The 24,042-nt window shown below is 46.1% G+C and overlaps 2 protein-coding genes and 1 pseudogene across 2 annotated transcripts; 1 reads left to right on the forward strand and 2 right to left on the reverse strand.

Annotated features, from left to right (window-relative positions):
* Positions 1 to 940: 940 nt before the first annotated feature.
* On the reverse strand, positions 941 to 1,696 carry LOC133806392 (uncharacterized). The gene is made up of 2 exons (XM_062244501.1): positions 1,318 to 1,696; positions 941 to 1,161 (listed from the first exon to the last, which is right to left on the reverse strand). Exons 1-2 carry the CDS (start codon positions 1,694 to 1,696, stop codon positions 941 to 943), a joined length of 600 nt encoding a protein of 199 aa, XP_062100485.1.
* A 19,871-nt stretch (positions 1,697 to 21,567) lies between these two features.
* On the reverse strand, positions 21,568 to 21,649 carry LOC133807927 (small nucleolar RNA R71; annotated as a pseudogene).
* A 1,091-nt stretch (positions 21,650 to 22,740) lies between these two features.
* Positions 22,741 to 23,211, forward strand: LOC133806393 (uncharacterized). Its single transcript, XM_062244502.1, has one exon. It carries the CDS (start codon positions 22,741 to 22,743, stop codon positions 23,209 to 23,211), a length of 471 nt encoding a protein of 156 aa, XP_062100486.1.
* The last annotated feature ends 831 nt before the right edge of the window (positions 23,212 to 24,042 follow it).

Genomic DNA, 24,042 nt, shown 5'->3' on the forward strand with positions numbered 1-24,042 from the left:
TCCACCTTCGACAATCGATCTATCAACAATGACAAATAATATTCTCGATTCCAAATTAAACTATTAACCCCGAATATAACACTTAAGCAGTCAATTATTGCAGTTTCCCGATTATAATTAATTAAAGCTGAGTGTTCTTAATTAATCCTTTTTACCAAGCTATAAACGCATTAAGCATGCGATCTGTTTAACCAAGTGAAAGGATTACACTCTATGGAAATAGGTTAATCTAGGCAACAAATTCATTAAGCATGTAATTCATTTAACCTACGTTCTATTTTTCATCACAACCAAGATACCCATCACAATACCCTAATTGCAATTTATCACTCCACTTAGAATCCTAAACTATTACGTGAATAGTAATCCTAAGATGATAGTAGAATAATGTGAAACCCTAATTAGTTGGCCACATAACAAGATCTAACAATATTCATAGCATTAAATTAGAAAAATATAAACAATTTACTATAAGGGAATAGAAGGAATAAAATTTATCAATGCATTCAAGATCTCATGTCCAGGGTTATTAAATAAACCTCAACTGCAAAGAAAACTACTCCATGATCACATTCATATTCACAAACATAAATATTCAATGAAAATAAAGGTGTTTTGAGAAGAAAGAAAAACTAGATTGAAGAATGTAGATGATGATGTCTTTTTCTCCTCCTCTGTTGCTCTAGCCTCTAAAATTCGCAATCCAAAGTTATTCTAAAAGTTAACCCTAATCCCCTTTATAGCCCATTAGAAATTACATTGAAAAATAAAAAATTTAAGAAAAATTATGTCACAGGCCACGACTAGTGATTCTTGGTGGCCATTGCCACAGGACTTTTCTGGCAAAAATACGCGCGCTGGCCACAGCCAGGCGTTTATGGTGGTTGCAGCCATTAGTCTTTGACTCCCAGGCTGCGATTAGCCGCGACCACAGGCCCTTTCAGCAAGCAACAATTTTGGCCTTTTCCACTCCAATCCCTTTTTCAGGAATAACATGCCCCAACACAATACCTTGTTTCCCTATAAAGTGACACTTCTCCCAATTCAATAGAAGATTAGTCTCAATACATCGTTTAAGATCTAGAGTTAAGTTGTGGAGGCACTTATCAAAAGAATCACCATAAACACTAAAATCATCCATGCACACTTCTATGATGTTCTCTATGTAATATGAGAAAATATTAACCATACATCGCTGAAAAGTGGCGGGAGCATTGCATAATCCAAATGGCATTCGACGAAAAGCAAAGGTGCCAAATGGGCATGTAAATGTGGTCTTCTCTTAGTCTTTAGGAGAAATAAAAATCTGATTATAACCTAAATAACCATCAAGAAAGCAGTAATAAGAGTGTCTCGATAATCTTTCAAGCATTTGATCTATAAATGGCAAAAGGAAGTGGTCTTTTTGAGTTGCTATGTTCAACTTTCTATAATCAATACAAACTCGCCATCCTGTTTGGACTCTAGTGGGCACTAACTCATCCTCATCATTTTTTACCACAATGATGCCTGATTTCTTAGGAACTACTTGAACTGGACTCACCCATTTGCTATCTGAAATAGGGTAAATCACACCCACATTTAAGAGCTTCAGTATCTCCTTTTTAACTACTTCCATCATAGGTGGATTTAACCTTTGCATAGATTCTCTAGAAGGCTTTGACCCCTCTTCAAGGAGAATATGTTGCATGCACATAGTTGGGCTTATTACCTAGATATCTTTTATGGTCCACCCTATGGTTGTTTTATATTCTTTCAGTATCCTTATCAAATGATCTTCTTGTACTTCGTTAATGTGTGTGGTGATAATGACCGGTAATGTCTCTTTCTCACCCAAGTAATTATATTTAAGATGCTCTAGTAGTGATTTTAATTCAAGCTTGGGTGGTGATTTAACAGATGGTTGAAGCTGTACAAGAGAAATAGGAAACTCTAAGAACGATACCTCTATAGAAACCTCTCCACCATTATTAAGTGCAGCCACTGTCTCCGTTACTTTAGTAGTGACATCCTATTTCTTCAAGTCTATTGGTTCCCTCAAAACAACATCTAACCCATCCTCTCCATGTAAATCAAGAATTCTTTGCCACAGTGAGTCCATAATATCAATTGAAGAAACTAAATGAACATCACTTGGATACCTCATAGCTTCAAAAATATTAAAACGAATCACTTCACCGTCAAACTCCATGGTCAAAGTACCCTCATGAACATCTATCTTGGTTCTAGTTATCTTTTAAAAATGGTGTTCCAATAAAACTGGTGTAGAGTATGGAAACCCACAGGAAGCACTAATTCATTTACTTTAACCAATACATCCTCTACTATGCCCCTTGGATAAGCATTAGAACGATCCACTAATTGAATGATCACCCCCGTTTCTTCAAGAGTTCCCAAATTAAAAGAAGTATAGATAGTGTAAGGCATTACATTGATTGGAGCACCCAAATCTAACTTACATCTTTCAATCCTTTTACTTCCAATAGTGCATAGAATAGTGAAGGTTCTAGGATCCTTACACTTTGGTGGTAGTTTCTTTTGAAGTACTGCCGAAACATTTTCCCCCACACTCACCTTTTCATTCCTTTTTAGCTTCCTCTTACTTGTGGATAGCTCCTTTAAAAACTTTGCATATCAAGGTACTTTTTTAATGGCATCAAGTAAGGGAATGTTTACCTAAACCTTACGAAAAGTCTCTAGTATTTCTTGTCCAGCTTCATCTTGCTTTGTCTTTCTCAGACGACTAAGAAATGGACGAGTAGTGACATAAGTGGGAATAGTTGGTTTAGGTTTTGGTGTTGTGGTTGGGGTTTCATCTTTGTCTTGTTGGGCGGATTGAGTAGGAGGCAATGTCACATCGTTTCAACTTGATGGAATAGTAGGTGGATCATAAGTCCTGCCATCTCTTAATGTGATGGTATTAGCATTTCCCCTTTGATTCCTAAGAGGTAGTGAAGATAACTTTCCTTGATTCTGTGGATCACTTTGACTTAATAAAGTGGCTATTTGACCCATAGTATTCTCTATAGTTTTCAGGGATGCTTGAGCGCTTTAAAGAATTACTTGAGTCTGCATATTGGAGGCCACTAGCGTTTTTAGCATATCTGCCATTGATGGATCGTGAGCTTATGAGATAGAGGGTTGTTGAGGCTGAGGTGCATACGATTGTTGAGGCCTTTGTTGGTAAGGAAACCCTGGTGATCTTGTAGGTATGGTTTGTTGTTGATTCCCATATCAAAGATTAGGATGTTCCTTCCACCCTTAATTATAAGTTATAGCATAAGGGTCATACCTTTTCCTAGGTTGCCCTGGGAACGCCCCCCCACACATTGTATTTACTTGCTCATTGATGTCCTCTTGAAGTGTGGGACATGCATCAGGAGGATGTCCCACCAACTGACATATGCCACAAGGTCTCACTTGCTGACCTAAAGCCATTTGTTTAACAATACTAGTAAACTACGCAAGCTACTACTCTACTTTAGAGTTTATCTCATTTACACCCAAACTAAACCCTCATGATGAACTCCAAACTATTGGAAATTGGCTTCCATATTAGAAATTAAACTCCTAGCTGCAGTAGGAGTCCACCAGTGCTCCCCCACTTGCTGCATCAATCATGCTCCTGTCCAATGGAAATAGTCCTTAATAAAAGGATTGGATCATCAGTTGTTCACTTATTTAGTGGTCGAGGAAGCTAGCACATATCCTCTTAAATCTTTCCCAATACTCATATAATGACACTCCAGTCTATTGGCGAATGCCACAGATTTCTTCCTTCTACTACCAACCTTGGACGCTGGGAAGTAGCTCTCCAAGAACAACATCTTCATTTTCTTCCAAGTATTAATAGTTCTAGGAGGAAGGTAATAGAGCCATTCATTTGCACCATCCTTCAAAGAAAATGGAAAGACTCTCAATTTTATCTTCTCTTCAGCTGCTAACGCTGGCTTCATACTAGAGCAGACTATGTGAAACTTTGTCAGAAGCTTATTCAGGACCTCTCCTGGTAGTCCATTGAAAGAGGGTAGTAAATGTATGAGGCTCTACTTTAAGCTCAAATCTCAGGTTTAAGGACTTCTAAACACTCCAAACTTGTCCCAAACTCCATTTTCTCAAGTCTTATAGTTGTACGTCAAATCCTAACCACAAAAATACATCAAATTCATCAATAATACCTTATAAAATATTTTATCGCTTAAAAATCAAAGACTCGTAAAAAACAACTACGAACACCTAAAAAACTAGAAATTAACATTTTCTAAATGTGAAAGGATAACAAATATAATATCCAAAATACCCTTATTACAAGCCATAGATGAAACCCCACACAGTTTTTATTAATCATACATCTCATTTTTAGAAACATTATTATCTAGGATTGTCCTATAGTTTTATGTGAATTTTTTTATTGAAACCTGCTTGTAAACTACTAAGTCTTAATATAGTTTAAAATTTGTAATTCACACTGATAGAAGTGTTTCATTATTAGGTCACGGCGCTTGAGGCGGTCAGAGAAAGAATCAGGGCATTCTACGTACGGAAAAGTGGAATTTCACATTAAAAACACAAACAACAATCTAAGTAATATGATGACGATTTTTAAAGGGGAACCCTAAGAAAAGACTGGAGGAAACACTCCGTGGAAGCAAAAGCTTGGAGACCAACTAGTTCTATCATTCTTTTTTCTTCTTCTTCTTCTTCTCTTACTTTTTCTTGTAGTGATGTTTATATTAAGTTTGATGGCATGAAATAATTTTCGTATTTAGGGTGTTAATGGATTCTCTTGAAACCTTGTGATGATTTAATGAGGTTTTTATGAATTCCCTTTCAATATTATGGATTATTTAACTTGTGTTTAATGCTTGATCACCATTTACATTAGTTGTATGATTTTAACCTGAGATATGGGAAGTGAAGGATAAATATGCTATAGTCAAATAATCATATATTTATATTGGACAATAATGCTTTATGAAAATGTGTAGTGTAGGGATTACATGTTTAATTCCTACAAAATGTTAGTTTACCACAGAGATGTAGGAGATTGCTGTTTACTGAGTTTTTCGGAAACGAATACAAACAAAATAATAAAAAGATAAGAACTGTAGAAGTGCGGAAGTATAAATAAACAAACAGGTTTTTTACGTGGTTCAGGCGTTAACGAGCCCTAGTCCACGAGTCGATGTTATTATACTTGTAGTGGATTACAGTGAACTGGCTGGTGTATAAGACCCTCACAAACTCACAATGTTTCTCTCGGGTTCTCTTGAAGAAGATGAAGCTAGAGAGATTTCAGCAGAGTTCTTGCTATGTAATCTTTTTGGCCGTCCCTTCTATCGTAAAATGAGGGGGTCTTTATAGCTAGGGTTTTGGATTAGGGTTTCACTCTGCCCCCCTGAGCCTTAATTACACCAGCTATAAATAGGGGATACAATTATCGTAGTCGCCTGGCTACCAGGCTCTATGTGGGTATATTTACATGAAAGTATGGGGAATGCACAAAGGCAGCTGTCTTTTCCAGGCTGTCAGCGGAACAGTAGGCGAAGTGGTACTTTTAGGCGTGCTGGGATGTGTGCGGCCTCGACCTGTCAGGCGTGTCAGGCGAGATCCTGTGTTAGGTGGAGATCATTCCAACTATGCCTCCTCCGTGACTCGGCCGCTTCGTCTTCTTTCGTACGAGGCACGGGACTGTATCCGCGAAGGTAGCTTGAAGAGCTTCTCCTGGAAGAACCTTCCCCGATGGATATCCCTTCGGGAGTCCGGGAGAATTGACGAGCTTCCGTGACCTTCGGTTGCTTGAAAGAGTAAGCTTGTCACTAAACGGGAGAGGCGAAGCCTTTCTGTCCATCCGCGAGCTCTGGTCACCTTTCGTGAAAGACTTTGATAATTCTGCTTCCCCGAGGCTATCCATCTAAACGCTATCTGGAAATTTGGATAACATTTACCCCCCAAGGTCACGGAGCTTTGAGAGGTCCGGGAGCTTGTACAGCCCATCCGGTATTCTGGTTCCTAGATTAGGCGAGGGGTCACCTCCTGCGTTCCTGGAAGGGTTCCTTTTTCCCGCCTGAGTGTTAGTATGAAAAAGAAAGGAAATTTCTTCTGTTTGAACTCAAGTACTCAAGTGTGGCAAAGGGCCACGCGTCATGGCTCTGTGACTAAGACGTGTGCGTGAGGCGACTGGCTGAGTATGCGTGCGTCAGGCATCTGAGTAGTGATTTGACGGTATTTAATGGTACACCGGGCCCGAGATGGTATAATGATGGGAAATAAATACTTTATTCCCATCCGAGGAGTCATAAATAGGACCGGCACTTCATCTCCAGCCGTCAGATCTGATGCATGCGGTATGGGAAGATCAGGACCGTCCATTTGTAGAATTCGAAAGTACTTCGTTCCTGCTATAAAAACGAGGGAAAGGACCTTTCTTCCTCTTTACGCTCTCAAATTCTCAAGCTTTCAGATTTTCAGATTCCCAAATCTTCGAACTCTCAAGCTTTCAAGCTTCCTTTCCTGCGAATTCGCCATTTCTTTTTGTAAGGAATCCTGAAACTTTTCTTTCGACTTGACCGTAGGTTTGTTCGCCGAAGCTCTAAGTCTGAATCGTTTCCTTGTCTTGGCAGCCTTTACTTCTCGTGTTCGTGCGGTGCAGTGATCCGGTTACTCCTTCAATCTTCAACTACCCGAACACCAGTAAGTATTTCTACTTTGCTCTTTCCTTCCAAACCTTAGATTGTTGGTAGTTGCTAGGGTTGAGTTTTCTGCCGGTGTCGTCTATATGCATGCGTGAATAGGGCTTTGATAGGCATGTGACTGATGTGAGTCAATAAGTAATCTCTTTGCATGCTTTGACGATTTGCGTTTGGAAAGTCGTTCCTCGTCTTGCTTGTGCTGTTCTGGTTTGCTGTTTTAGGGCATAAGCGTGAGCGCCTTTAGGGTGTCTTCCTCTGGAAAAACACTTCTCTTGGTGGGCTTAGGCTCGGAGTTTGAGTTTGGTTCCTTGCTGTCCTTCGGGTGGCATGGTGTCAACCCCTCGGCAAGCTCGGTGGGAGCCTCTCCAAGCAGTTTTTGGGGAGGGTCTCCCCGACGCCTTTGATACCGTTAGGGTATGACAAGGGTGCTGACTGCTTAGAGTGTTTTCTTCTTTGTTTCTTTTGTTCAGTGACGAACACCTCAAAGGAACAAATCATCGCTGCGGTAGAGGCTGAATCTGCCCAGGAGCAAGGTTCCCCTGTCGCTGGCGCAAAGGGGAAAGGAAAAACTAAAGTGGTCGCGGCTAGCCCCCCGACTATCAACAGTTCAATCTGTGAGATGGACTAGAAGCCAAACCTGTTCAGGAACTACGGCATGCTGGAGCTGTACTCCTCAGAGGCAGGCTTGAAGAACATCCCAGGCCTGATGTGGCACCATTTTTCGGTGCTGGGTGAGTCTGCTAATCAGAGTCACGAGGGTTTTGGTGCCTGGAGCTGGGCACACATAGTGTGTGGGGCGCATTTGCCCCTAAGAAGTTATTTTGCCAATTTCTGTGTGAAGGCGGGGATTGCCCCCTTCCAGTTGATTCCCCCCAGCTACAAGCTCCTAGCGGGGTGGTACATCTTTTGCAAGTCCCGGGACCTGGAGGCCCCTACCCCGGAGGAGGTGCTATACTTCTATGGGCTGAAGTCTCAACCCATGAGAGGTCATCCAGACAAGGTGGGGTTTTATAGGCTGGAGAGATATCCGGACGTGATGTGCCCCACATGTCATACCGCGAGGGTTCCAGATCTCCGGGAGTACTGGTTCCTGACGACTGGCTTCCCATTGAAGAGGGTGCTAGCTCTATCTTTGGACTTCAAAGTTCCTGGTAAGTGCTCCTTCCTCTCTTCTTTAACTTTGTTTCTTTAAGTTTGGTCTGCCTTCCGGGAGGATCTCTAACACTCGTGTTTGGATTTTGCAGAAGCCGTCCCGCGGACACCTCGCTGTGCGGAGATGATAAGGAGGTCAAACTTCTACGAGGGGCTCTCGGAGGAAGAGCTGAAGGTGGAAGGACTTGTGACCACCGAATCGTTGAGGGAGTATGGGCTACTCGCCTCTTTCCTAAATATTGAGCCAGTGAGTGGCAGGGGGCAAAGTCAGGTGTCAGCTGACGTCCGGGAGTAGATTGCCCTGGAGCTGTCCAAGGTGATCTACCAAGCGGCCCGGGACGAGAATAATTTATCTCCTAGTTGGGCGGAGAGGTTCCCCGCCCCCCAGCCGGAGGAAGAAGAGATCGAGGCTCGCCATGCCGCTGCTTACCCCAATGAAGGGACTCCGGGAGCTGGTACCTCCGGGAGAGGTAAGAGTAGTTTTCGATTGATCCACACCCCCAGCCTGTCTGAGGTTTCCCGGACTTCTCAGGCGGGGTTCGATCCCCGCTTCCTTAGGCTAGATCCGCGTAGGATACCCTTTGACAGATATTGCGATAGGGTAGATGAGCTCCTCGGGTGTTTGAGTGACGATAGTTTGCCAGAAGGTGTCACCATGGTTGACCCTTCTTCCCTCAGCATGTTATTCCCGGACTTCGAGGAGCACGGGAGCTTCCTGGAGCAGGAAGCGACGTTTTGTTTTGCTCGGGGAAGGCCATCCATGTTTCTCGTGCATGGTCGTCCCTTTCAAACTTTTCTCTTGCTTGTTTCTTGTTCCCCTCTGGTGGACTTGTTTGCGCTTTTATGTTGTTGCATGTTTTGTTTTCTGCTTATCTCTCTTCACATCGCTTGCCGGTTGGTTAACTTTGCTTCGTGCATTGCTTGCAGAACATCCCGAAGCAAAGATTTTGGGGAGAGTCACCTCACTTATCAAGAAGGCCGCCACCAGCCAAGACCCGTCCAAGGGGAAAGGATGAAAAGCCAGAGCTGGTAGGGGAGGTAAAGCTGCCACATCCAAGAAGACAGGTGGCGAGGCGCAAGTGTCTCCGGCGGTGGAGAGGTCTCCTGCCAAGGGGCCTTCCGAGACCATGGCGGCCTCGAGTAGTAGCAGCGACGGGGAAGGGCTTGTGTTCCCCGCGAAGACGACCGGGATGGGCAAGCGCCCCGGAGGAGAGGCTGAGGGCGACAAGAAGAAACGCCTCAGACATTCTTCTCCCGGAGGTGATGGAGACCTCCGGGCTGCGCGCAGTCCTCGCTAGACTACTGTCACCCAGCAGCAACCACAACAATAACAACAACAGCAACAGCAAAAGCAACCACCACCGTCGCAGCAGCAGCAAAAACAACAGCAAAATCAGCAGCAACAACAAAGGCAATTACCTCCGCCACCGCAGCAGCAAAAGCAACAGCAACAACAGCAGCAACAACAAAGGCAATCACCTCCGCCACCGCAGCAGGAAAAACAACAGCAACACCAGCAGCAACAACAAACCAGGGCAGTAGTGTCTTCCCTACCGTCCCTGATACCCCTTTTACCTCCTCCTCCAGTCCAAAGGGAGTCCACCCTTCCGGGGTCTCCTTCTTCTCTTCCACTTTCTCAACAAACAAGCCTTCCTCAGCCTGGCCTGAAGTTCCAATTTCCTCAGAAACCAACTCGTTTCTCCGCTGCCCTCCTGGAGGGTGTAAGACGGGCTGATAATTTTTTGAAGAGGCGGTTAGAGGCCGAGAAGGCTGTTACTCAGGGAAGGGCAGACAACCTGTCTGCCGTGAAGAGAGCTGAGCTGGCAGAAGGGGTGAGATCCCTTCACCCGGCTGGAGCGGTTCTGGATGACCCAGCCTTGGAGAAGAGGCTGGTGCCTAGACTCGGGCGTGCTTTGGCACCGTTCAGGGCGGAGATGATGGAAGACATGGCCTTGAGCTTGTGCGAGCTCAATTCTGAGAAATGGGCCATCAGTAGCAGTAAGGACCCGCTGTTTCTGACACATGCCGTAAAGCAGCAACTTACTGGGGTGAGCTATCAGTTACTGTGTTCTAGGGTCGTTGGTCTTAGTACATTTGGTTCTGCTTAACTTATTCTGCTGTTTTTCCTTGCAGGCCTCTCTTATCGCGGAACGCTCGTTCCGGGAGGTGGGTGCAGTTCTGGTTCAGCTGGAGGAGAGCCAGGCGGGTCGCCAGGCCTTGGAGGCGGAGAAGCAGAAACTGACCCAACAGGTCGAGGGCATGAAGGGGGAGGCTATGGAGAAGATTAGCCAGGCCCGGCGCACGGCCGAGGAAGAGGCGGATAAGAAATATCTTGCCAAATATCGAGAGTACCGGGCCAGCGCAGAGAATGAGTTCAAGCAGCGGTCGGATGACTTGAAGGCCGAAAACTCCAAGCTCCGGGAAGAGCTATCCCAAGCCAGGGAGGAGAAAGATACCTTGGAAGCCCGCTTGCAATCGAAAAATGATCTCCTCCTTAAGCGGCAAGAGGAATATGCCACTCTTTAGAATAGGCTTCACAAGGAGGAGCAGGATCATAAGAGGAGCAAGGATCTCGCGTCTATGCAGGAGTTGGGGCTTGCTGAGAAGGATAAAGAGATTGGAGCCTTGCAATTCACCGTCAGGGGACATGTAACCGAGAAGCAATCCTTGCTGGGTCACAATAAGGTGCAGCGCAAGGAGGTTGATTCCCTTAAGGGAGAGCGGGATGCATCCAAGATCGAGCTGGAAAAACTGAGGGCTCAATTGGCTGTCGCGGAGGCAAAGCTGGCGACCTCTGAGGCGGAGCGCTTGAAGGAGAAGGAAGATGCCGAGGTGGTGCTGAACAGAACGATTAGTCTATCCCACGAGGTCCTCATGCACCAACTTTGGAAAATAAACCCGGAGGTAGTAGGCTACCTGGGAGAGGACGCCGCCGCCATGAGGGAAAAGATACAGGCGTGGGATCAAAGCCCAGAGGTGTACGTCCAGACTTATAACATCGACGAGCCTGCTGGAGTCCCTGAGGCAGAAGATCCTGAAGAGGCGGGGACCTCTGAACTTGCCATTGATGACACTCCATCTTCCAATGAACTGACTCTGCCAGCCCCAGTTGAGACCGCTGTCTCCGAGCCCCCGGTCGTGGATGCCACTGCCACCCCCAGTGCTTGAAGGGGTCTTACCTTTTGTAAAAAATATTCTTTACTGATTATTATTTTTCATTTGTATTTTTCTTTGGGGCGAAGCTCCCTGTACTCTTTTCTCATTGCAGACATATTTGCCATAATTATAGCATTTTTCTTTCCTTTTCTGCCGAGTTCTTTGTTTAACTTTGCGTTTAGGGTAGGCTTTTATACGGTAGAAACTGCTGTAGGGGCGCATGAGGTTTTGGTTCCAACGGCCAGAACCTATGCATTTCCAATTTGAAGCTCCAACGGCTAATGTCTTTTCCCACGTAGTTTCTAGGTTACGAAGGTTTCTTGGTTCCAACGGCCAGACTCCTTTCACCGTATTTCAGCTTTCCTAAGGAAAATAGCTAATCCCAGGACTTGTAGTTATACCGTTTGCTGGGATTGCTAAGGTGTGCCGTTCCATGGTGCCGGAACGGGAGTTCTTTTGGTGAGCGTCGTTAGACTTAGGGTTAGATCTTTGCGAAGCAAAACTAACTGTCGTTGCGAACCTCATGGTGGCTGACTTCAGGGACCTGGCATGAAGCCCTGCGAGGCAAGGCTCGTTGCGGTCGGGGAAATTGCCACGCCCACCATGTGCGATCCCGGAGCAGGGGCTTTGCGAAGCAAGGCCTGCTGTAATTGGGGGATCGATCATATCTGCTCCTGGAGCTGAAGCTTGCGAAGCGAAGCTTGTAGTCGTCGAGGAGCTCACCATGCATTATTTTGTGAGATCCGGAGCTGAAGCCTGCGAAGCAAGGCTTATAACGGTCGCGGATCTTGCCATCTTTCGCCTTGCGGGACCCGGAGTTGGAGCTTGCAAAGCAAAGCTTGCAGTGGTCTAGGAGCTCACCATGCATTATTTTGTGAGATCCGGAGCTGAAGCCTGCGAAGCAAGGCTTACAACGGTCGCGGATCTTGCCATCTTTCGCCTTGCGGGACCCAGAGCTGGAGCTTGCGAAGCAAAGCTTACAACGGTCGCGGATCTCGCTATTCATTACTTTATGAGACCTGGAGCTGAAACTTGCGAAGCAAAGCTTTACAGCGGTCACGGAGTATTCTGCGAAGGACTTGTCAGGGAGTTGGGGGTGTTTCGGCGCAGCTCTCTGAATGTGCCTCAACCCCCAGTCCTGTTCATCGCTGGGCTACACAGGAGATAATTTTCATGATGCATAATGGCAGACATTTGCATGGCAATTTTCACATAACCACATAAGGCACATATGACACGTAATGCATTTATGTTCATGGCAACAAATCAACTTAAGCTTAACAATTTAAAATTTTCAAACACAATGCTAACACATAAGTGGTGTTCTCTGTATGTTTTGTTCAAGGGGCGTATGGCTATGCCTTAGCCATGTATACCCCCCCAAGTGAGCGTGGGGTCCGGACGTCTCCGGACCGCGTGGTCACTTGTTAAAACGCAGCTTGGAACAAAGGGATAAAAAATGCAGTAAAAGCGGAGTGAATTTCTCCGTGTTTTATTAAATTAGCCTGTTAGGCATGCGTTTTACAGCTGGGAGGATTATCTCCATATTTTACATTTTGGCTACGTCTACCAAGGACTTCCGACTAGATAGTCCGGGGCCTACTGATAGTAACGGCGGAGGTGCTCTGCGTTCCAGGCGCGAGGGACTTTAGATCCATCGAGTCTCTTTAAATGATACGTCCCATGGCCCACTTTTTCTTGGACTTCATAGGGGCCTTCCCAGTTGGGTCCGAGGACTCCCACTCCCGGATCCTGCGTAGCAGGAAATACTCTCCGTAGGACAAGGTCCCCAACTTCGAATGTACGGCTCTTGACTCTTGTGTTGAAGTGTCGGGCTATCTTGCCTTGGTACATTTTTAGTTGGACCTGCGACTGCTCCCGGAGCTCTTCGATCATGTCCAGGGACTCCTGGAGAAGGGCGTGGTTCCGGGTAGGGTCGTAGGTGTCCTGCCTGTGAGAGGGGATCATAGATTCTACTGGGATGACGGCCTCGCAACCGAAGGTCATAGAATAAGGGGTGTGCCCCGTCGAAGTTCTCTCTGTCGTGCGATAGGCCCAAAGTACTCGCGGAAGCTCTTCCGGCCAGTGAGCCTTGCATGCTTGGAGTTTTTTCTTCAACGTGGTCTTTAAGATTTTGTTCACTGCTTCCACTTGCCCATTGGCTTGAGGTCTGGCGACTGCGGAAAAGCTTTTGATGATTCCATGCGAAGCACAGAAGTCCGTGAAATGCTCACTGTCAAATTGCTTTCCGTTGTCGAACACAATTTTTCGCGAAAGCCTGAAATGACACACTATATTCTTGATGACAAAGTCCAGTGCTTTCTTAGAGGTGACCGTGTTCATAGGTTCAGCTTCAGCCCATTTGGTGAGTAGTCTACCGCGACTATGGCATACTTCACTCCACCCTTCCCAGTTGGGAGGGAACCTACTAGGTCAATGCCCCAAACGGCGAACGGCCAGGGGCTGGTCATTAAGGTAATTTCTGTAGGCAGCGCACGCGGAACCTTGGCGTACCTCTGGCACTGCTCAAATTTTCTGACATAATCCACACAATCCTTCTTCATGGTGGGCCAGAAGTATCCTTGACGAAGGATCTTTTTGGAGAGCCTCAGACCGGAGGTATGGTCGCCACAGAAGCCTCCATGAATCTCATGGACGATGGTGCTGATTTTGGTTCCGGCAACGCACCTAAGGAAGGGTATGGACAACCCCCTGCAGTAAAGCTTTCCATCCATAACCACGTATCGGGGAGCTTGATATTGGAGCTTTCTTGCGTCAGCTTTATCAGTGGGGAGCTCTCCGGTGGTGAGAAATCTGAGGATGGGCCCTATCCAGGAATGGGAATGGTCGATGATGGCATTTACACTCCGTGTCTCGGTACTAGGCGCTTCTAAGTGCCCGATGGGCACTAGGCCATATTGTTCAATTTCCGGGTCTGTTGTAAGCTTGGCCAGTGTGTCCGCGAGTGAATTCTGGTCCCGGGGGACCTGGCGGATTTGGTGGCCTTTGAAATGCTGCAGGAGGCTGCGGGAGAGAGACACGTAGGCAGCCATTTTTTCGCCTTTCGTCTGGTATTCTCCGGATATTTGGTTTACCACAAGTTGGGAGTCGCTGTATACTTCGATTTCTTGGGCTCCGACTTCCCTGGCCAGTTGTAACCCAGCTAGCATGGCTTCGTGTTCTGCCTCGTTGTTGGATGCTGGGAACGCGAAACGGAGGCTCTCTGGAGCTGATGTCCTTGGGGAGAAATTAGGATAACCCCTGCTCCAGCTCCTTTTTCATTTGAGGCTCCGTCTACATAGATCTTCCATGTGGGAAGTTCCGGGACAGGATCTTCCGGGAGGTCATTCATTCCTGAGCATTCCACAATAAAGTCCGCTAGAGCTTGAACTTTTATGGAAACACGTGGCTGGTAGTGGATATCAAACTGGCTCAGTTCCATGGCCCATTTAAGTAATCTGCCAGAAGACTCGGGCTTCTGCAGGACTTGCCGGAGAGGGTGGTTGGTGAGTACTCTGATGGTGTGCGCCTGGAAATAGGGCCTTAGCTTTCGCGAATCAATTAGCAAGCAGAGGGAGAGTTTCTCGATCATTGAATATCTGGACTCGGCGTCCAGTAATCTCTTGCTCACGTAATACACAGGGAGCTGGAGACGGCCGTCTTCCCGGACGAGAGCGGCACTTACGGCATGCTTGGTTACAGCTAAGTACAAGAACAATGCCTCTCCTTCTATAGGTTTGGACAGTATGGGAGCTTGAGTTAGATGTTCCTTGAGGTTTTGGAAGGCTGCTTCGCATTCGGGGGTCCACTCGAACCTCTTGTTTCCTCGCAACACATTGAAGAAGGGGACACATTTGTCAGTGGCCTTAGATACGAAGCGGCTGAGAGCAGCTATCCTTCCCGTAACGCTTTGGACATCCTTATGCTTTCGGGGAGAAGGCATGTCTATGAACGCCTTAATTTTCTCAGGGTTGGCCTCCACTCCGCGGGAGCTGACAATGAAACCGAGGAACTTCCCAGACGAGACTCCGAAAGTACACTTTTTAGGATTCAGTTTCATTCCGTACTTTCGGATCACGGCGAAAGCTTCCTCAAGGTCGTCACTGTGGTCCTCGGAGGTCTTGGATTTTACCAACAAGTCATCTACATACACCTCCATGTTCCTCCCCAGCTGGTCCTTGAACATCCTATTAACTAGGCGCTGGTATGTCGCCCCAGCATTCTTCAAACCGAAAGGCATGACCACGTAACAGTAGACACCTTTGTCCGTGAGGAAGCTGGTGTGTTCCCGGTCCGCGACATGCATCTTGATCTGGTTGTACCCGGAGTACGCATCCATGAAGTATAAGAGTTCATACCCAGAAGTAGCGTCTACCATTTGATCGATTCGCGGAAGAGGGAAGCAGTCTTTTGGGTAGGCTTTGTTTAAGTCCGTGAAGTCAATACACATTCTCCGGGACCCATTGGGTTTCGGGACTAGAACCGGGTTGTCCAACCACACGGGATAGTGTGACTCCTGGACGAAAGCCTATGGACATCAGCTTGTCCACTTCAGCTTTGACTGCTTCGGCCCTCACTGGGTCTAACGGCCTCCTCTTTTGGCGAACCACGCCAACAAGTGTGACGAAACCCGACACCAAATATGGAACAGCCACCAAGAACACACGAGATTGGAATGGAACCGCGACCCAATGCTTAGCCAAGCACGAACCTTGGTATGAGGAAGACGCCACAAACGGGGATGGAATCCGTTTGATAAGTCAGGATGAACGCCACAAGGAATCTCCTTGATAAGTTCAAAAGTTTCTTCAAGAACTCAAGAAGAAATAAACTCACAATTTCATTCAACATAATCTGATTTTTCCAAATGTTTTCAAGGCCTTATATAGCCGAAAATTACATCAAGACAAGCCCCTTTGTCTTCCTAATGAAACCGAAAAATTAAGGACAGCCCCTTTGTCTTCCTAATGAAAACTGAAATTAAAGACAAGCCTTTTGTCTTCCTCATGAAAACCGAAATTAAAGACAAGCTTTTTGTCTTCCTAATGAAAACCGAAAATTAAAGACAAAAGGACTATTGGACTCACACAAGTCAAATGTTTGACTTATCACAAAATAAACAAAGACTAAATAAAAAACGTGATTAAAAATAAAAAGACTCATTACAGGAAGCTAAATATTGATCAAGCTCCTAAACTGGTGTCCTCATCATTCCTCCCCTCTTGACTTGGATCAACTGGAACTTGACTTGGATTTTTAGTCTTGGTGTCCTCATCAATACCCAGAAGTAGCGTCTACCATTTGATCGATTCGCGGAAGAGGGAAGCAGTCTTTTGGGCAGGCTTTGTTTAAGTCCGTGAAGTCAATACACATTCTCCAGGACCCATTGGGTTTCGGGACTAGAACCGGGTTGTCCAACCACACGGGATAGTGTGACTCCTGGAGAAAGCCTATGGACATCAGCTTGTCCACTTCAGCTTTGACTGCTTCGGCCCTCACTGGGTCTAACGGCCTCCTCTTTTGGCGAACTGGAGTTGCAGATGGGTCAATGTTGAGTGCGTGGCACGCAACATTAGGATTAATCCCTGTCATATCAGTGTGGCACCATGCCAGGATATCCTGATTATTCTTTACAGTGGCCACGATCTTTTCTCGAATGGCCGATGGAAGGTTTTTCCCCACCTGAATGACTTTGGTGGGATCTCCCGGGTTGAGGATCACCTCCTCGACTTCCTCCATCGGCTCTATCGCCCTCTCGACCCCCAATCTAGGGTCGAGTTCGTCAACATATGCCCCTTGGGGACCCCCAGTTTCTGGTAGATTCTCCGCCACAGGAGCGGCAACAGTCGCCTCCTGGACCGTGTAGACGGCTCGGACGGAGACGTTATAACAGCTTTGTGCACTTCGTTGGTCCCCTCTGAGGGTGCCGATACGCCCGTTGTCACATGGAAACTTCAAACATAAATGGCGTATCGAGGTTACTGCCCCAAAATCGATTAGTACCGGTCGGTCTAGGATGGCATTATACGCCGTGGGACAGTCGACCACCACGAATGTGCAGTGCCTGAAGGCACAAGCGTCGCTGTCTCCTCTGAGGGTGATTGGAAGTTGAATTTTGCCTAAGGGCATGAGTGCATCCACATTGAACCCCTGAAGCTGGATGGGGCATGGGGTCAGATCAGTCTCGGTTAATCCGATCGCGTGGAAGGCAGCTTTGAAGAGAATGTTTACGGAGCTTCCATTATCGACAAGGATCCGTGACACCTTCTTATTGGAAATCTGGGCTTCCACGACGAGGGGATCGTTGTGGGGGAAGTGCACATGTCGGGCGTCATCTTCAGTGAAGGTGATGGGAAGATCCATCATTCGGGGACGCTGAGCAGGTGACTGAACCAAGGCGCACATCTCCCCGGTGTGTTCTAACTCCCTCAAGTACCTTTTCTGGGAGTTGCGGGTGCTTCCGGCAAGGTGTGGTCCTCCGGAAATGGAGGCTACGTGTCCGTCAACAGATGGCGGAGCAAGGCCAGGCGGATATGGATTTCCGGGTCCGGGAGCCAACATGGCAATGGGTGCCGGAGAGGTCGGAGCAGGAAGCGCTGGGAACTGGGATCCAGGAGCTTGGGGGTGACTGGCTCCAGGAGCGCTAGCGGTCCCCCTCTGTCCCGGAGAGAACGCAGCTCCGTGAACTACTCCCTGTCCGGGATAGATTATGGGTATCCTCACCCATTGACCGAGGTGTCCCGCTCTTGCCAGGGACTCGATCTCATCCTTCAGTTGAAGGCACTCGTTTGTGGTGTGCCCCACGTCTCCGTGGAACTCACACCTTTTATTGGAGTCTCGCGGACGCCTTCCTCCGTGAGACACTTTCGGGGGCTTCCTGTAGTTGACCATATTACAGGTCGCTCGATAGACATTCTCTCGTGAGTCTATCAAACTGGTGTACTCCGTGAACTTGGGCTCATAGTCCTTCCGGGGTTTCTTTGAATGGTCCCCCCGGTTGGAGTTTCTTCCTCCTCGTTTATTCCGCGATTGGCTCAGATTTTGTTTTGGACCTTCCGCTTGTGGTTGCGACCGGCCGGGAGCGATACTACATCCGGTTTGTACAGCTCCGTACCCAGAAAAATGGGTTTGACTCGGTGTCTGAGCAGACGCGGGGCCCATACACGCTTGGAGTGAACTGGGCTCCTGGAAACGTGAGGGCTGGTGCGGGAGCTTGTGAAGCAAAGCTCGGCGCAGTCACGGAGGGCGTTGGAGCTGGGGGAACTCCAAAGGCCTGTTGGTAGGCGTCTTCAAGGTTGATGATTCCCTGAGCTTTCGACATGAATTCGGACAGAGTTTCTGCCCGTCTTCTTTGCATTTCCCCCCATAGCAAGGAACCGACGGTAAGCCCCGATTGAAGGGCGATCAGCTTCATATCATCGCTGACCTTGGTCTTAGCAGCAGCTTCCATCATTCTTTGAATGAAAGCTTTGAGGCTCTCATTGGGTAGTTGCTTGATGTTGGTTAAGGAACCAACCTCCATGTCGTGGTCCCGGGCAGCAATGAACTGCCTCCTGAACGCGGACTGTAGCTCCTTCCAACTGTGGATGGATCCGGGAGCTAATCTTTTCCACCAGTCCTCCGCGGACTTGGTAAGGGTGAGTGAGAAGCACATGCATTTGGCATCCTCACTGACGCACGCCACTTGCATCATCTTGTTGTATTTAGCTAGATGGGTGCGCGGGTCTGTCCTCCCCTCATATAATTCTATATGAGGCATTTTGAAGTTCTCCGGGAGGGGAGTTTCCGCGATTCTCCGAATACATCGTTCCGGGTCTTCCTCCTCAGAGTCTGACAGGGCCCCACTTTGCTTCCGGACCAGCTTGGTCAAGGCAGCTATCTGTTCCTCGAGCCTCTTTGTATCACTCTCCGGGAGGTCACGTCCCCGGATCTTGTCGTTGAGATGATTTCGCAGGTCATCTCCGCGAGGCCGGGCCTTTTCTCCTTTGGCCTTTTCATACTTGGCCTCCAACCTTCTTCTTAGGTCCACCGTGGACCAGCTATCCTCGAAGTGCGTGTCCGCAGCTCGACCGTCCTGGTTGACGGAATCACTGGGGCGGTTGTTCCTTCCCTTAGGCCTGGGTGCCTTAGCACCGGGCCCTTCAGGCACAGAGTGCACCCTTGGGGCTGAAGGACGTCTGGGCTTAGGAGCGCCAGAGACCTTCTGCGCGCGCGGGGGGCAGTTGGCCTGGTGATTCGCGCCTTTAGGAGGTGCGGGGTCGTTAGTGCGCACAGGTTCCCCAACTTTTTCTTTGCCCTTGTTAGGGGCGGCTTTGGATGGTCCAGCAACGGCTGGATCCGGCATGGTGGCATCAGCACCACCTAAAACAGAGGCGTCCTCGTCCGAGTTGCCTAGATCTCCAAGCTTGCCTCGGAGGCGCTCCATCATGCGCTGCATTTTTTCGGAGACGCGCTCCTGCTCAGCAAGCTTGGCCTTAGTGGCCACCAGTTCCTCGGCTACTTGGACCAGTTCTGGATCCTTCTCGTAGTAGTAGCCGTCTTTGTAGTAACCGTCTCGGACATACTCTTCTTCGCTTTCTAAGTATGTCGTATCTTCAGTACTGACCCGATCTTGGCGGGATGTCGGGTCTTCACCTTGGTAGTCCGAGGGTTCGTTTTGTACCGCATCTTCCAACATAGTATCGGGGTTGACCCTAGCATTTTTGTCAACCGCGGATTTTCTCGTAGTCACCATCTTTTCAGTACAGAGCGAATACAAAAAACGTACACAGAAAAAGAGCTGACTAACAACTCCCTACAGCTCTCAATGAAAGCACCAAAATGTTTACCGAGTTTTTCGGAAACGAATACAAACAAAATAATAAAAAGATAAGAACTGTAGAAGTGCGGAAGTATAAATAAACAAACAGGTTTTTTACGTGGTTCAGGCGTTAACGAGCCCTAGTCCACGAGTCGATGTTATTATACTTGTAGTGGATTACAGTGAACTGGCTGGTGTATAAGACCCTCACAAACTCACAATGTTTCTCTCGGGTTCTCTTGAAGAAGATGAAGCTAGAGAGATTTCAGCAGAGTTCTTGCTATGTAATCTTTTTGGCCGTCCCTTCTATCGTAAAATGAGGGGGTCTTTATAGCTAGGGTTTTGGATTAGGGTTTCACTCTGCCCCCCTGAGCCTTAATTACACCAGCCATAAATAGGGGATACAATTACCGTAGTCGCCTGGCTACCAGGCTCTATGTGGGTATATTTACATGAAAGTATGGGGAATGCACAAAGGCAGCTGTCTTTTCCAGGCTGTCAGCGGAACAGTAGGCGAAGTGGTACTTTTAGGCGTGCTGGGATGTGTGCGGCCTCGACCTGTCAGGCATGTTAGGCGGGATCCTGTGTCAGGTGGAGATCATTCCAACTATGCCTCCTCCGTGACTCGGTCGCTTGGTCTTCTTTCGTGCAAGGCACGGGACTGTATCCGCGAAGGTAGCCTGAAGAGCTTCTCCTGGAAGAACCTTCCCCGATGGATATCCCTTCGGGAGTCCGGGAGAATTGACGAGCTTCCGTGACCTTCGGTTGCTTGAAAGAGTAAGCTTGTCACTAAACGGGAGAGGCGAAGCCTTTCTGTCCATCCGCGAGCTCTGGTCACCTTTCGTGAAAGACTTTGATAATTCTGCTTCCCCGAGGCTATCCATCTAAACGCTATCCGGAAATTTGGATAACAATTGCTTATTGTAGAGAATTATAAGTCCTAGTAAGAGTATAATTTACAATTGTAATCTGCCATCACAATAAAGATAGGAATTCTTAAATTCACAATAGAGAGGCATAGGTTGATAGTTGATGAAGTTAATAACCCTAAAATTCTCACAACAATATTTTGGCGCCATTGTTGGGGACTATATTTTTAATATCAATATAGTTGATTTTTATTCTAAATTGGTTTTTCTTTTAGTACTCATTCGATTTGTGGCTAATATTGTGCTTTCATGAAATATTGTTATATGCGACGAAGTAGACAATAGGAATTGATATTGGTAGATTGTGAAATAGAAAGTACTTGTAGACAAAATCGAAAGATTAAGAGAAGGTTGGACTTTTCCATGGTTGGAATCAAGGGAATACATCAAACAATGGTGCTAATGTTAATAATGTTCCAAATGTAGTAGAGGTCCCAGTGGAACATGGACCAAGGACGCTTAGAGATTATGTGCTTCCTACGCTCATAGGAGTGCATTCATGGAGTAGACAACCCACTATTGCTGCGAATAATTTTGAGATCAAGCCGGCAATACTACAAATGGTAAATTCTACTATTCAGTTTTGGGGGGTTGCCTTCTGAAGATCCTAATTTGCACATAGCCAATTTCCTAGAGCTGTGTGCAACTTTTAAGATGAATGGGGTGAGTGATGATGCAATCAGACTGAGATTATTCCCATTTTCTGTAAGAGACATAGCGAAGAGTTGGCTAATTTCCCTGCAAGACAATTCTATCACAACATGGGAGAAGTTAGCCCAGAAGTTCCAAGAAAAGTTTTTCCCTTTAGCAAAAGCTGCAAAGTTTGGAGGGGACAGCAAAAGTCAGACGGAAGGGGAATCGTTGTATGATGCATGGGAGAGATTCAAAGAGTTGTTAAGGAAGTGCCCGCATCATGGTATAGAGAAGTGGATGCTGCTCCATGACTTTTATAAGGGGTTGAATGGTACTACTCGTACCATAATAGATGTTGTAGCAGGAGTTGCGTTCATGAGCAAAAGTGATAATGAAGCTTATGAATTGTTAGAGGAGATGGCGATGAACAACTACCAGTGGCCAACTGAGAGGAGACAACCAAAGAAGGTAGCTGGTATGATTGAATTGGATGTTATTCCCATGCCTACAACTCAAGAGGAAACTTTAATGAAACAATTACAACAGACCAATATCCCATCCCAAGCCATGCAAATACAGAATTTATGTGAGACATGTGGTAGTGCCCATCCACTAAATCAGTGCCCTGTCCTGTATATGAATAATATGCCCATGGAACAAGTGCAAGCCATAGGGAATTTCCAAAGGCAGAACAAAAACACCTTTACAATGTCATACAACCAAGGGTGGATGAATCACCTTAACTTCTCATGGACGAATAACCAAGCTACACATCAGCCTTTCCCGCAAGATCAACAATAGTTCCCACCTCCACATCCACAACCAGAACATTCTTTCCAACAACCTCCTCTTGGATTCTATGAACCACAGGCTAGACCCTCACAACAACAACCTTTAATGAAGCAGCTTGAATAACACTTTGATGTATTGAATCAATTTATGATTTAGACAAGGGAATCTTTCAGGAGTTTGGAGACTCAGATTGGTAAGTTGGCCACTTTAATGACAAACCTTGCTCAAGGGAACTTACCGAGCACTATTGAAGTAAAAGCTAAAGAGCAATGCAATGCAATATCTTTGAGAAGTGGTAAGGAGTTAAAAGAGCCAAAATTGGTTGATGAAAAGAATGGTAAAGTACAAGATGAGGTTACTAAGAACCTTGAGGAGAAGCAACCCGAAATAAGAATTAATCACCATATCAAGATTCCATATCCGCAAAGGCTTCGAAATAATAAGCTTGACTAAAAAATTTCTAAATTTCTAGATATATTTTGAAAGCTACACATCAATATCCCATTTGCTAATGCACTTGAACGGATGCCATGCTATGTTAAATTTATGAAGGAGATCCTATCAAAGAAAAGGAAACTGAAGGATTATGAGAGCACTTACTGAGGAGTGCAGCACAATAATTCAAAAGAAGTTACCTCCCAAGCTCAAGGATCCGGGTAGTTTCAACATTCCTTGTACTAAAGGGAATGTGGTTTTTGACAGAGCACTGTGTGATTTAGGGGAAAGTGTGAATTTAGTGCTTCTATCTATTCATCGAAAACTAAAATTGGGAGACGCTAAGCCAACAACTGTAATGCTTCAGATGATAGATCGCTCAGTCAAATACCCTCGAGGAGTGATTGAGGAGGTTCTAGTAAAGGTGGACAAATTCATTTTCCCTGGGGATTTCATTATTCTTGATATGGAGGAGGATGGAAACATCCCAATCATTTTTGGAAGACCATTCTTGGCTACTGGGAGATCATTAATCGATGTGCAAAAAGGAGAATTACAATTGCAAGTGCAAAAAGAGGAAGTGACATATAAGGTGTTTGCAGCATCTGAAATTCCTACTTGATGTAGAGTTGATGCAGTGGATGTTGATAGGAGTCCTACACGTATGAAAAATAAGAAGGTAAAAACTCAAAGGGGTACTCGTTTTATTCATTATGGAAAGATGAAAGATGAGGATGTCAGGATTCTTTATTTTCTCAATTTTAAAAATCAAGGCTCTTCATTGGTGTTTAATGTGCGGAATAATTCAATTGGTGGATTAGACCTTAGTTAATTTTGAAGAGAAGGTTCAACGTCAGGCGAAATGAAGTTAACGACAGCGCCATTAGGAGACATCTCAATCTTTTTCTTATGTTGTTTATGTTTGGAAAAAATTTCTATGCTTAGTTTTAGTTTTTTTTTATAATTTTAGCCTATAATTTGTCAATTTCGAATTGTGGAAATCGTGAAAACTTGAAAAACATACAAAAATACACAGGTACCGATTTGGAACCGCGATGCCTCCCTATTAGAGCCATGACTCTTGAGAAGTCATAGGTCGAGGAATTTACGGAGAGATCCAGTCACTGTGGGACCACAGTATAGAGACGCAGCGTGCCTACCCAGAAGAAAAAAAACCACATAATGATGTGGTGCGTGTTTTGGTAAGTCTTCTTCTTCTCTGTCTCTTTTTGTGTCACTTTGGGTCGATGTGTCAATTATGTTTGGGGGAGTTGAGAGTTTGTTTTGTTTTAGTTGTTTATAGTTTTTTTAGTTGTTTATAGTTATGAATCAAGTCTTTTTTGAAGTCGATGATACTTATAACCATGTGATGTGAGCATTGTTATTAGAATTATGTGAAGTCGTGTGCTTGGTGAAACTAATTTAGTGATTAGCTTTGATCTGAGTTTTAATT

This window comes from Humulus lupulus, chromosome X (assembly GCF_963169125.1).
Source record: "Humulus lupulus chromosome X, drHumLupu1.1, whole genome shotgun sequence".
NCBI classification, from domain to species: domain Eukaryota; kingdom Viridiplantae; phylum Streptophyta; class Magnoliopsida; order Rosales; family Cannabaceae; genus Humulus; species Humulus lupulus.

Coding starts and splice junctions, on each gene's coding strand:
- LOC133806392 (XM_062244501.1), bottom strand. CDS start 1,696: ATGTGCATGCAACATATTCTCCTTGAAGAGGGGTCAAAGCCTTCTAGA. Junction 1,162..1,317: donor CTTTCTTGATGGTTATTTAG/GTTATAATCAGA, acceptor CATATTACATAG/AGAACATCATAGAAGTGTGC.
- LOC133806393 (XM_062244502.1), top strand. CDS start 22,741: ATGAGAGCACTTACTGAGGAGTGCAGCACAATAATTCAAAAGAAGTTA.